This window comes from Homarus americanus, unplaced genomic scaffold (genome assembly GCF_018991925.1).
Source record: "Homarus americanus isolate GMGI-L3 unplaced genomic scaffold, GMGI_Hamer_2.0 scaffold26351, whole genome shotgun sequence".
Lineage (NCBI taxonomy): Eukaryota > Metazoa > Arthropoda > Malacostraca > Decapoda > Nephropidae > Homarus > Homarus americanus.
The window spans coordinates 3,596,433-3,609,212 of NW_024724368.1; the positions used below are offsets into that span (position 1 = coordinate 3,596,433).

Sequence of the window (12,780 nt, forward strand, 5' to 3'; positions counted from 1 at the left end):
GCGTCAAACGAAAAAAAAAAGGCTAATTTCCGCCAAAAATGAAGGTCATATTCGGCCTAAACACACACAAATAACACTAGAAAAATATATTATTTACTTGCTAAAAGTTAACGGTGTGACAATTCAAATTTACCGATTAGTTTTTGTCGACCACAGAAACTACTAACAAAATAGTGTATTTTGTGTTGTTTCAAGCGAATCTGGCCTTCATCTCCGTCACTAGTGAGCTGTTATGTCGGTCAAAAATACTAAGAACACCAAACAAATCTTTGTAAGCCTTACCTACTCTGTAAAATGGATTAATAATCACTTTCGAATTTATGGGTCCCTCATCTGAAAACCGAAAAAACCATCACATAGTAAACACCGAAAACACGAATAATGTAAACTTTTCAATTATTTTATAGGTTAGGTAAGGTTCACAAAGTTTGTTTGGTTTTCTTTTAGTACTTTTGACCGACATTTTCCTTTCTACTTCAAAGCCCTGCCCACTTTGAACAACCAATATTGTTGGTAATTGGGGGCGGGGCTCACTTACGACGGAAATGAAGGCCAGATTCGCTTGAAACAACAAATTTGTTAGTAGTTTCCGTGGTCGACAACTAAACCAACCTGACGTGAAATTGTTAGGCGAGATTGGCCCGTGACTTTTACTTCCATGTAAGGTTTAGTGACCAGCAACATCCTTTCGAAAGTTTTATTGAGAAGACACGATTCTTTTAGGGGCTTTTAAGATTATTTTCCATATTTCCCACCAGTTTTCTAGTATCCACAGCACCATCACACACGTACACTATTGAACCAAAGCGTAAATACTGCATCTGCAAAAACCACGACCCTCACACTAACCTTTACTATATTCCGTGTGTGTGCTGTTCTTGAGTCCGGGATCACAGCACCTTCCGCGTTTCAATAATATACGAACACCGTGACACGAACTGCAGACCAGCAGGAACAAACCAGTGAATAAAAACATATATGTACACTCCGTCTTCTTGGACACAGTCTGACTCGCCATTTCTTAAGTAAATTCTAAGTTGTTCTTATACCGCATTTACACCTTATACACCGGTAATAACACAAACGCAGAGTACAAGCCGACGAGAAACTTTCATTATATAGACAGTAGGTGACTATATAACACGGGTGACTGTCCTTAAACTTTGCCATATATTATAAAGTTCAAAAGTTATCTGTACTGTCACAATTTAACTGCAGACTTCCAGACGCCGGATAAAATTTTCAACGCTAGAAAATTCTGAGTAATGTTTATTTATTATTTACCGCAACAGATAAATTACCCTACAAGAACGTCAAGTTAAGGGCAACCTTACCTGTTCTTCTCTGAGGGTGTTGTTGTGGAGATCATCCAATGTCGGTCTAACTCCAGATCCGTCAACAATGGAATTGAGGTTTCTGTAATGGGACTCCTTTGGTAAGGCTTCTCGGGTCAGGTAATGCCGAAGTGACTTTTGATACCTGGTCTCATACACACTGTTGGAGTGCGTGGTAGGAGACAAATGACCGTCATCACCGGCGTCCAGGCCTGCGCCCACCTGGATGTGTGATGAAGAATCCAACTCAATGGTGTCAGCCTCCTCAGAGCTCATGATGCCGACTGACTGCAGACGACGCGCGGTCCCGCTATATATAACCTCAGAGCGTTCCAGCATTACGCCGCGGACAAACGTGAATTCATAAGATTTACAGTTTCTACTTACTGTTTGCTATTGAAATATTTTACAGTGAATAATTTGATACTTTTATGTTTTTCTTGCTCATTACTGATGATAACCGGCGATAAATAAATGAGAAAACTTGTTTACATAAACTTAAAGCTTGAACAGGTTAAGAAACACTTGTAAAAAAATAGGATTAGAGATTTTAGTGCAAGAAGGATAATTGTAGATGCTTTTGATTTTCGCATTGATAAAAGTATTTATTTTCGTAAAATAAAAATGTCTTCTAATGTAAAATGTCAAATATTCTAAAAAAATAAAAGCCGGAAAGTCCAGAGCTCAAGAGCTGCGTGTGTGTGTGTGTGTGTTGCCCACACGTGGGTCACATATAACATCACTTCATATCTGGGGATAATGCGTTGAGATTAAAGAAGTATTTTCCTAGTGTGTTTTTTCGTCTTCGATTGCACATTGCAAAATCAACGACAGAAAATTATAATTTAATAATTACCGTATTAATTTATGATTAGACTGGCATCTACATTTAAAAATAGTTATTTTTTTTTTTTTTTGATCGCCAAATATACTGATTTAAAAAGTTTGTTGAATTTTATACAATTAATTTTCATCTATTTCACTAAGAATAAAAAATAGACATAAGACATAAGAAAAAAGATCAAGTGAGATGTTATAAATTTATTTCAGTATGAATAAACTGCTGCTACAGACAGGATGCAGCTCAGCTTTATCAAACATGAATACCACCCAAGTTTTGCTTTAATATTACGCTATTATATTTTATTATTACTAAATTACAAACGACATGCGATCACACTACTATGTGTTACAAATGTTCTGCCACATAATAATATATGATATACAAGTACTGTTTTTGTTAAAGTCTACTCATGCCTCGCGACGCGCCCTGATCACCCCGGGATAGGCGGCTAGGCCTAGAGCAGCTTCGGCCCGCGCTCACCAGGGTGTTGGCAGCTGACAGGTGCTATGTATTAGTTTGTAATGGGATTGGTTGCAAGGACTAGGCCTGGCAACGTCACCTCAGTCGTTTTCTTGCGCAGTCGTATGCCCGCGGCCCACCTTTACAGCACATTAGAACCTGGGAGTAGTGCGGATTACAATGATGAGAAAACTCCGAATTGACTCTCACCACCCACGGCACTTGAGTGGTGCATGGGCGTGGCCATGCTGGGGTGGGCAGCAAGGTGGGAGGGATAGTCTAGGCCTCGGTAGTCGGTATACATAGTACTTTTTACTTTTACTTTTATCCTCTACGGCAATGATCGACCGAGTCACTTGGGCGGTCGGTCACGTCTCTGTTACTCACTGTTGGCAAGTACTGGGCATGCACTGGTTCCTGAATATATCGGAACCTGCTCCGGTGTTGGTCAAGCCTGGTCTTGAAAGAGGTGGTCACATTCGGTGCCGTCACAACACTCACAACACTCTCTGGAAGATTGTTCCGGGAATTTACAATTCTTACTCCCAAAAAGTTACCTCTCACAGTTTTCTGGACTTTTGGCTTCATCAACCTTGAGCTGTGACCCCTTGTGGGGCGGGCGTCCGCCATCTCCAGGTTTGGACACTCGACTGAGATGCTTATAAACTTCAATTGGGTAACCCGTCTACAGGTACGTTGGGGCATAAGAGATCATACGTGAGTACAGACATGGTTTCACTGAGTATAGACGTTCGATCGCCTCGTCAAGCTTGAACATAAGTTTGTGCAATATTATTGTGATTAGATTGTCATTGAGGTGCTGCCCTAATACACACAAACAGATTCTTAATGATATGAATTATGAATAAATATCTTACTTTCAAGAAAAACATGAAGGAAACTCATAGATGACAATGGAAGGATTATCAAAGTCATCAGCATCGTTTCTCCGATAAATATGTAAAATAACAAGTAAAGAATACGTACAGTAATCTTTTTTTCAAGGATAACTTACTGCTGCGTTGGGTGCTGAGTTGTGTCTACCGGGATATTCACACTGTAGCACAGTAGCTTATTTACACTAAAGAATCAAATATAATACAGGTCGATTATTTCATAGCTTTTAACTATTGTTGATTAGTGTAATTACTGATTTAGTATAAGCGCTTAAATACTTTTGTTGTTGAAGCTAAGGTCTCAATATATTCTTTAGAGAGCCGTATGGTACAAGCAGATTAGCTGTATTATTTCCGCTATACCTCTACTATATACGATGGAAATTTTCAACATTTTATCAGCTATAACATTCTTAGCTGACCTTTGAAATATATTTATTTTTTGGGTTGTATTTACCGTTTAAAAAATGTTTGACACAATATAATACACCTTTTGAATATCAAAGACGTTATTCAAATGTTGTATTGTTTTAATATAAGATAACATAACCGAAGGAACTGTGGAGGTTATCAGATGCATAATATACAGTACAACTCACGTTGAAGACACACTACCTCGGGTCTGCGGACGAACGCGGGTGTGACGAGAAAATAATAACGTAAACAACAAATATTATACAATTTTCACTGTGTATATAATCACTGGGTGTTTGTTTACATCGATACAGCATGTTTATTTATTATGTTACCACATCATGTTTATTAATAGGTATTGGCTAATCAATCACTGTTTGAATAAGCCTATCCTTATGTACGCAGCGGTGTTCAGTACCTACGCTTGACAAAACCAGACAAACGGAAATTTTCAGAACGGAATGAGTTTATGTTGTGTAGTTCTATTCTAAACCTTTATTTACAAGAAGCAAAAAATGAAAAATCCTGTGTGTTATTGTCGCTCCCACACTGTCTCTGAAAACAGTATCTTGACCCCCATCAATTTTAATTTGTATATACGCCACCTCCTGTAATTTCAGCTCCGCCCCTTCCCCGCGTTTCAGTTATCTCATTGGCTGTGCCGTTCTCTCTCCCTCGCTTATGCTCTTCTATTTGAATGTCTCGGTTATTTCGCTTAGTCTCAAAATGTCTCACTTGAGTCTTAACCTATTCGTCTACATAGTAGCAAATAAGTAGATAAACGTCCTACAAACATAACATAACCATATAACATAACAGCAGAATTTAACCTATCCCTACTTAACCGAATTTTGGTTAAGTGTACCAGAATTAGCTTTTACCGTCAGTGAACTAATTTCCATAAAGTTATAATAATAATAATAATAAAAAGATCTTTCTATTTCTTGGAAGTCAACTGTGTTTTAATGAAGGTTTAATAAGAAGATTACCGCGAGAACACACACACACCCACGTATATAATCGGACAATCACCCATCAAGCTTTAAAAATAAGCAACTGGTGTTCTTGCCAAATGGGATAACGTATTGTTTTTCTTGCCTAAATAGAAATTAATTCATATATGGTAAAATTTACTGTATTTTGAGATGTCGTTTACCATCATAAGATAGCCGCATTATACCTAAGGTAGGTTAGGTTAGGTTAGCTTAGCTTAGGTCAGGTCAGGTCATGTCAGGTTAGGTTAGGTTAGATTAGCATGTGACGACCTATGCAATGAAACTCATCAGCACAATAATCTCAATTTATCATTGCCAATCATCTTGTCTGAAATATTGGACGAACCACATTAAAAATAGCATATCAATTCTTCACAAAGCAGTATAGTGGTGATCCAGACCTATATATGTAGGAACTATATAATGATCCAACTTATAAAGGCAATATAAAGTGATCCAAGTCTATCCACACTATATCGACGAGAACGAAATAATTATCCAGGAAATCCACGTTCGTATGACCACCTGGTAAACACACACCTTGGAAGCTCTCTGTTACACCTTACGTAATATGTCTTCCCACTGAACGAACGATGAAGGGAATCCCCGCCCCACCTTAATTCAGTACTGGCTATGTTCATTTCTACCAGGCTGAAGTCCTATTTAACCCCTGTAGGAAAAACTTTACACAATTAGGGCAGCTGACTTGGCTAACCCACCCTCCATTCACTCACTGCCACCATCCACTCGACTGTCGCTTGTAAGATCAATTAGTGTTGCTCCTTTAATACCATCGGAAGAAGAGTAAGAGGATTTTGAGTTGACCAGTACACACACACACCTTACCAGGGCTATTAGCTACTCTTAGTTGTAATGTGTTCAAAGATATATGTCAATTTCCCCCTTTCAGAAAAATAATACATCGTTATTCGGACAGTGTGGTGGTAACATAACTAGAAAGCGTAGGGAAATTTGGTTTAGATATGTCCGCTTGTTTTTCTCCACTGCCACACTCGATCCCGACTGTTTAAATAATTTGTCACATTCATAATTCATGTTACTTTTTTACTGTATTTATCTTTATTACATCTATCTCCCTTGTTAGTGATTTAATTTCATGCACAAAAACATCATTTCTTCCAGCTACTCTGCTAAAATTATTATCGTTTGGTTTTAGTAATTATAATAGGTGGTGAACCGGTTGATTCTACTCGGGCAAATGCTGACGGACTGTAAGCGGAAAACCTGTACCACTGTCAGTAACCTCGGCCAGCTAGCCATCGACCCTTCTATTCCCTGAGGGTAAATGAACCACTGTTGATTTACTTTTCTTTTTTTCTTTTTTATCCTGTGCTACAATAGAGGAGGTACACATGACAGTAACCTAACCTAACCTGACGACTCAAGTAACAGCTACCTGGATACTCAAGTAGCAGCTACCTGGAGACTCAAGTAACAGCTACCTGGAGACTCAAGTAGTAGTCTGATCATGGAAGTAACGCCAGGCACACGTTCGCCTCCTTTCTGCCAATACAAGCGAGATCTCCATAGTGAAATTAGTGAAATCATGTACTACTTTCTTAACTAGTGAAATATTGAACAACACGGGGATAATGGCAAGACATCTTTAGAATTATGTATCAGGAGAAAGCAATTCGCCCCTCTCTACCTCCCTCCGTTATTAGCAGCTCAGAAAATTCGTTACCTTCTCTCATTTAGAGGTACAGTAACGCATATAAGAATAACAAATATGAGTAAAGGAGCCAAAAAACAACAATAAAAAAAAAACGCGCCAAGCTTACACTGAAACTATTGTAAATAAAATGTATTGTACGAGAAAAATTTTGGGATTAACGTCCAGGCCAGCGACATTCAAGGCCAACCGCCACCACCATTACAGACGTAACTAACCTCACACACACACAGTCTTCATTACCAACTTACACTCCCAACAAATCAAACAAAGTAGACACATGTTAGTACAGTCAGTAGAAAAACCCGTGAGATAAATAGAGTTGATACGTATAGAATTGTTAGGCTTTTGAGAGAGAGTATGTAAAGTTAGCTACGAATAATGCAATAATTTAACCCTGATTCGTATATAAATTTACAGCTCAGACGGATAAGGAAGCTGCGACATATCCTATCGTCCCTGGTGTGTGTGTGTGTGTGGTGTGTGTGTCCTTCAGAGGTACAGGGCTGTATTGTAGAGCGGACGCTTCCTCCTGTACATCCAACTCACGACACTGGGGAGAGGCGACCACACTTGCTAAGGCACCAACACTGCATGTACAGAGACAGAAGGTATAAGAGAAGGAGGGAGAAGGAAAGAGAGAAAGAAAAATACTATGATCATTTATAAGTATTTACAAGTAGTTGACGTATAAAAAAAAAATAATAAAACATCATCTTCAGAGTTAGTTAAGATTCCCCTCATAAAAACAAAGGAAAGTAACCCGTTTTCTCTCGGGTGCAACTAACGCTCGTTGATGTTATAATGTTATTACTGCGCTTCATCAACTAAGGCCTTTAAGCTTTTATTTGCTAAAAGTGAACGGTGTGACAATGCAAATTTACCGATTAGTTTTTTGTCGACCACAGAAACTACTAACAAAATAGTGTATTTTGTGTTGTTTCAAGCGAATCTGGCCTTCATCTCCGTCACTAGTGAGCCGTTATGTCGGTCAAAAATACTAAGAACACCAAACAAATCTTTGTAAGCCTTACCTACTCTGTAAAATGGATTAATAATCACTTTCGAATTTATGGGTCCCTCATCTGAAAACCGAAAAGACCATCACATAGTAAACACCGAAAACACGAATAATGTAAACTTTTCAATTATTTTATAGGTTAGGTAAGGTTCACAAAGTTTGTTTGGTTTTCTTTTAAATATTTTTGACTGACATTTTCCTCTGTATTTCAAAGCCCTGCCCACTTTGAACAACCAATATTGTTGGTAATTGGGGGCGGGGCTCACTTACGACGGAAATGAAGGCCAGATTCGCTTGAAACAACAAATTTGTTAGTAGTTTCCGTGGTCGACAACTAAACCAACCTGACGTGAAATTGTTAGGCGAGATTGGCCCGTGACTTTTACTTCCATGTAAGGTTTAGTGACCAGCAACATCCTTTCGAAAGTTTTATTGAGACACGATTCTTTTAGGGGCTTTAAAATTATTTTCCATATTTCCCACCAGTTTTCTAGTATCCACAGCACCATCACACACGTACACTATTGAACCAAAGCGTAAATACTGCATCTGCAAAAACCACGACCCTCACACTAACCTTTACTATATTCCGTGTGTGTGTGCTGTTCTTGAGTCCGGGATCACAGCACCTTCCGCGTTTCAATAATATACGAACACCGTGACACGAACTGCAGACCAGCAGGAACAAACCAGTGAATAAAAACATATATGTACACTCCGTCTTCTTGGACACAGTCTGACTCGCCATTTCTTAAGTAAATTCTAAGTTGTTCTTATACAGCATTTACACCTTATACACCGGTAATAACACAAACGCAGAGTACAAGCCGACGAGAAACTTTCATTATATAGACAGTAGGTGACTATATAACACGGGTGACTGTCCTTAAACTTTGCCATATATTATAAAGTTCAAAAGTTATCTGTACTGTCACAATTTAACTGCAGACTTCCAGACGCCGGATAAAATTTTCAACGCTAGAAAATTCTGAGTAATGTTTATTTATTATTTACCGCAACAGATAAATTACCCTACAAGAACGTCAAGTTAAGGGCAACCTTACCTGTTCTTCTCTGAGGGTGTTGTTGTGGAGATCATCCAATGTCGGTCTAACTCCAGATCCGTCAACAATGGAATTGAGGTTTCTGTAATGGGACTCCTTTGGTAAGGCTTCTCGGGTCAGGTAATGCCGAAGTGACTTTTGATACCTGGTCTCATACACACTGTTGGAGTGCGTGGTAGGAAACAAATGACCGTCATCACCGGCGTCCAGGTCTGCGCCCACCTGGATGTGTGATGAAGAGTCCAACTCAATGGTGTCATCCCCCTTCGAGCTCATGATGCCGACTGACTGCAGACGACGCGTGGTCCCGCTATATATAACAGGGTTGCCAGATGTACGACAAGCTTCACGTCAACTTCACGCCATCTCACGGCCAAATCGACCAAAATTCGGCCAAAACTTTTTGGATGGGAAGCACAAAGCTATTTTTGCAATCCACACAAAATAAAAGTATCCCCTACAATATCCACTTAAAATGTCGTAATAAAACCAAATTTTCACTTAGAATTGAGAGCCCAATAATTATATAAACATATCTATAATCTACAGTGAAGATTTACCTTAATCTGAAATGGTGGTGGAGCATGATAATGGTGGAGAACTTGATAACACTAGTTGGCGTAAGCAAAAACGTTTAGTTCGTCATCGTCCCCTGGTTTGTTATATTTTCTACCACTGTCGTTGGACCCTTTCCATTTACTGGTGGACATTTTGAAAACTAGCACTCGGAATTTCAGAAAGTAACTCAGATGGCTTTGTAAGCTCTGAAGCTTAACCCATATGCTGGACACGTTCAGCCTGAACAACTCAAATATGAGAACTAACAACTAAGGTAGTAACGAGAAAGATCAGTCAGCCCAGTAGGTCACGTAAGCATGTGAAGAGGCGAGGTCACTGATTAGGTGAGGTTGTGGGGTATGGGATGTTTAGTTCACACTCAGGATGGGACGGAGAAAGGAAACTCACAATGTGCTCTCTGTGTACATGTTGTATTGGATGTACAATGCAGCTTGGTGCTGGGAAGGCAGCATGGTTACAAGAGTGATGTAGAGAGAGCTGGTTGGTGAGGGTGTTCAGAGGAGGACAGCTTGTGGGTCGCCATGCTCGCCGGCGGGAGCTAGGACTGCCAGGCAGGCGGAGGAGGAGGAGGTGTTGCTGGCTGGTTGGTGTAGGTAGAAAGAGAGATCTTCACGAGGTCAGGTCTTAAATAGCGGGGGGTAGGCGTGGCTTAGTAGTTGACCTCCGTGATGTATGGCGGCGCTGGTTGACCCAGACCACGAGGCATACACTGGGGAATTTGCGGGGTCGGCTACGCAGCGACAAACAGCGTTTGTAGGGGAGAAATCCACTACAATACTCTCTCCTTCCCTCCAGGCGGTGTAGGAGACTCGTTGTCTGCAGGGTTGCATGGCACATGTGAGGCAGAACGGGCGGTGCATGCCTCATGTGAAACATAACGGCGATGGCGTGGATGAGCCGGCCGCTAGTGGAGGCAACTGTCTAGACACACAAGATCTGTGGGAGAAGAGAGGGAGAAAGAGGGTTGTGGAGGCGATGAATGTTGTGCTTCCCTCACGGCAGGTACAGAGTCGTCAGATGCGCCTGCTGGGGTGTGTGGGCCTGGGTCAGGAGCAGGGGCTGCGTCAGCAGAAGCGGATGAGGGCTCGTGACAGCAGCTGGGTCCACGACAGCAGCAGGGTGCAGGACAGTAGCACGGAGTACCTGAGGGAAAAAAGAGGGGTGTGTGGGTCCGCACTCAGGCGCATGGGCCGCGTCGGGAGCAGGGGCTGCATCAGGAGAAGCAGCAGAGGGTACTGCTGGGCCGGGGGCGGCATCTGAGGCAGGACGGGTGTGTTGGTCTGCACTTAGGCGCATGGGCCGCGTCGGGAGCAGGGGCTGCATCAGGAGAAGCGGCAGGAGGTACTGCTGGGCCGGGGGCGGCGTCTGAGGCAGGACAGGTGTGCTGGCGTCGGTAGGACGTGGTGCTTGGGGCAGGAAGAGGAGCTGGTGTCTGCTTAGAGAAGCAGTGCTGCTCTAGGGTGTCTAACCTGCAGTTTAGAGACAGTAGCTGTAGAGCCGATGAGAGCTGCTTCTGGGTGGATCAGCCAGTCTTCCATGTTGCTTGAAGACTGGGAGAGTGATCGGTTTCTCCTCCATTCTGTGTGAGTGCGAATCTCCGGGGGTCACCATTTGTGGGGTATGGGATGTTTGGTGTTCACTCAGGATGGGATGGAGAAAGGAAACTCACAATGTACTCTCTGTATACATGTTGTATTGGATGTATAATGCAGCTTGGTGCTGGGAAGGCAGCATGGTTACAAGCGTTGAGTAGAGAGAGCTGGTTGGTGAGGATGCTCAGAGGAGGACAGCTTGTGGGTTGCCATGCTCGCCAGCGGGAGCGAGGGCCGCCAGGCAACGGCGGAGGAGGTGGTGTTGCTTGCTGCGGCTGTAGCTAGAAGAAGAGGGAGGGCACCACGAGGTCAGGTCTTAAATAGCGGGGGGTAGGCGTGGCTTAGTCGTTGACCTCCATGATGTATGGCGGCGCTGGTTGACCCAGACCACGAGGCATACACTGGGGAATTCGCAGGGTCGGCTACACAGCGCCAAACAGCGTTTGTAGGGGAGAAATCCACTACAAGGTCATGACAAGGTGAGGTCACTGAGCCAGCATGTTCATTGTGAAATTTTAAAATCTGCTAAACTTTTCTTCAAAATCCACTAGATGAGGAATTAATACGTTTTACAAAATTCGGCCAAATAGTTTGGCCGTAACCATCCATTTTTTCACGGCTAGGCAAAGTTTTTTACGGCTCATCATTGAGTGACTCTTTGACGTCTTCAGGATAAGCTTCCACCAAATTGATTGTTGCTTTGCTTATATCAGCACTTGGAAGATAGCTAAATCTGATAAAAAACAAACTTCTTATACAGCTATTCATAAGCCTGTGACCTCATTTGAAAAGCACTAACAAGGTTGTCCACAATGAGGAAGAACTGTTGCCTGAATTTCTCCCTCGGTAATCTGGGATTACTTTCTGATGTTCCATCTGCAAATCTTTGTTGCCTCAGCTTTCCAAAATATACTCTGCATTCTCTTTCACTACACATTGTCTTTCCTCTTGCTTCATACTCTTCTAACTTGAATCTCTGCTCTTGAACAAAATGCTTGAGGGATTTGTAGAACTTCACAGTGGTGCTTAGAGTTACACCCTCTTTCTGCAAACTAATGTTAGCTACTTTTACTTTTATCCTCTTCACTGATAAGCTGGCTAGCTGCTTGGGCAATCTGTCATGCACTGTTGGCAAGTACTGGTTCCTGAATGTATCTGAACCTGCTCCAGTGTTGGTCAAGTCTGGTCTTGAAAGAGCTCACACTCAGTGCCGTCACAACACTCTCTGGCAGATTGTTCCAAGAGTTCACAACTCTCACTCCGAAATATTTACCCCTCAGTTTTCTGGACGTGCGGCTTCTAAAACCTTGAGCTGTGACCTTGTGGGGCGAGCGTCCGCCAGCTCAAGGTAAGGGCACTCGACCGAGTAGTGCCCTTTGAGATGTTTATACACCTCAATTAGGTCCCGCTTGCCCGTCTGTAGTATAAGCTAGACAATTGCAGGCGCTCTAATCTCTCAGGGTAGCTGAGGTGCCAAAGTGCTGGCACCAATAAAAAGTAAATAAAAGTTAAGTAACAAAACTTGATAATTAATCAGTGAGCTACAGTACACAATCATAGCCATGTGTGATTCCATGGAACAAAGCTTGGTACTTTAGTGCACCGGGTGGTGGTGAGCAGGTGTTCATGGCGATTGTTTACATTGTAAATAGGGGGATGGTTTTAATATACATTAAAGCATAATATTGTAGATAGGGAGATCATAAATCGGGGAATATATACCCTCACTTTTGCATGTATATTTCTACCGTCTTATTAGACTTTTTTCACCATGGTAGGAAGTAATGCAACTGTTACCTAGTTCAAGATAAGGCCAGGCCAAGGTGCAAATATTACAAGGGAAATTACAATGGGATGAGGGAAGAGATGAGGGGTATCAACTGGCCTGA

General features: G+C 41.9%; 1 protein-coding gene across 1 annotated transcript in view; it reads right to left on the reverse strand.

Moving 5' to 3' along the window:
• Positions 1-1,635, reverse strand: part of LOC121864169 (bumetanide-sensitive sodium-(potassium)-chloride cotransporter-like) — a 75,327-nt gene extending 73,692 nt beyond the window's left edge. Inside the window, exon 1 of the mRNA XM_042363162.1 lies at positions 1,335-1,635. Coding sequence (XP_042219096.1) covers positions 1,335-1,610 — 276 coding nt within the window. The 5' untranslated portion in view covers positions 1,611-1,635. The remainder of the gene's footprint in view (positions 1-1,334) is intronic.
• Between the last annotated feature and the right edge of the window lie 11,145 nt (positions 1,636-12,780).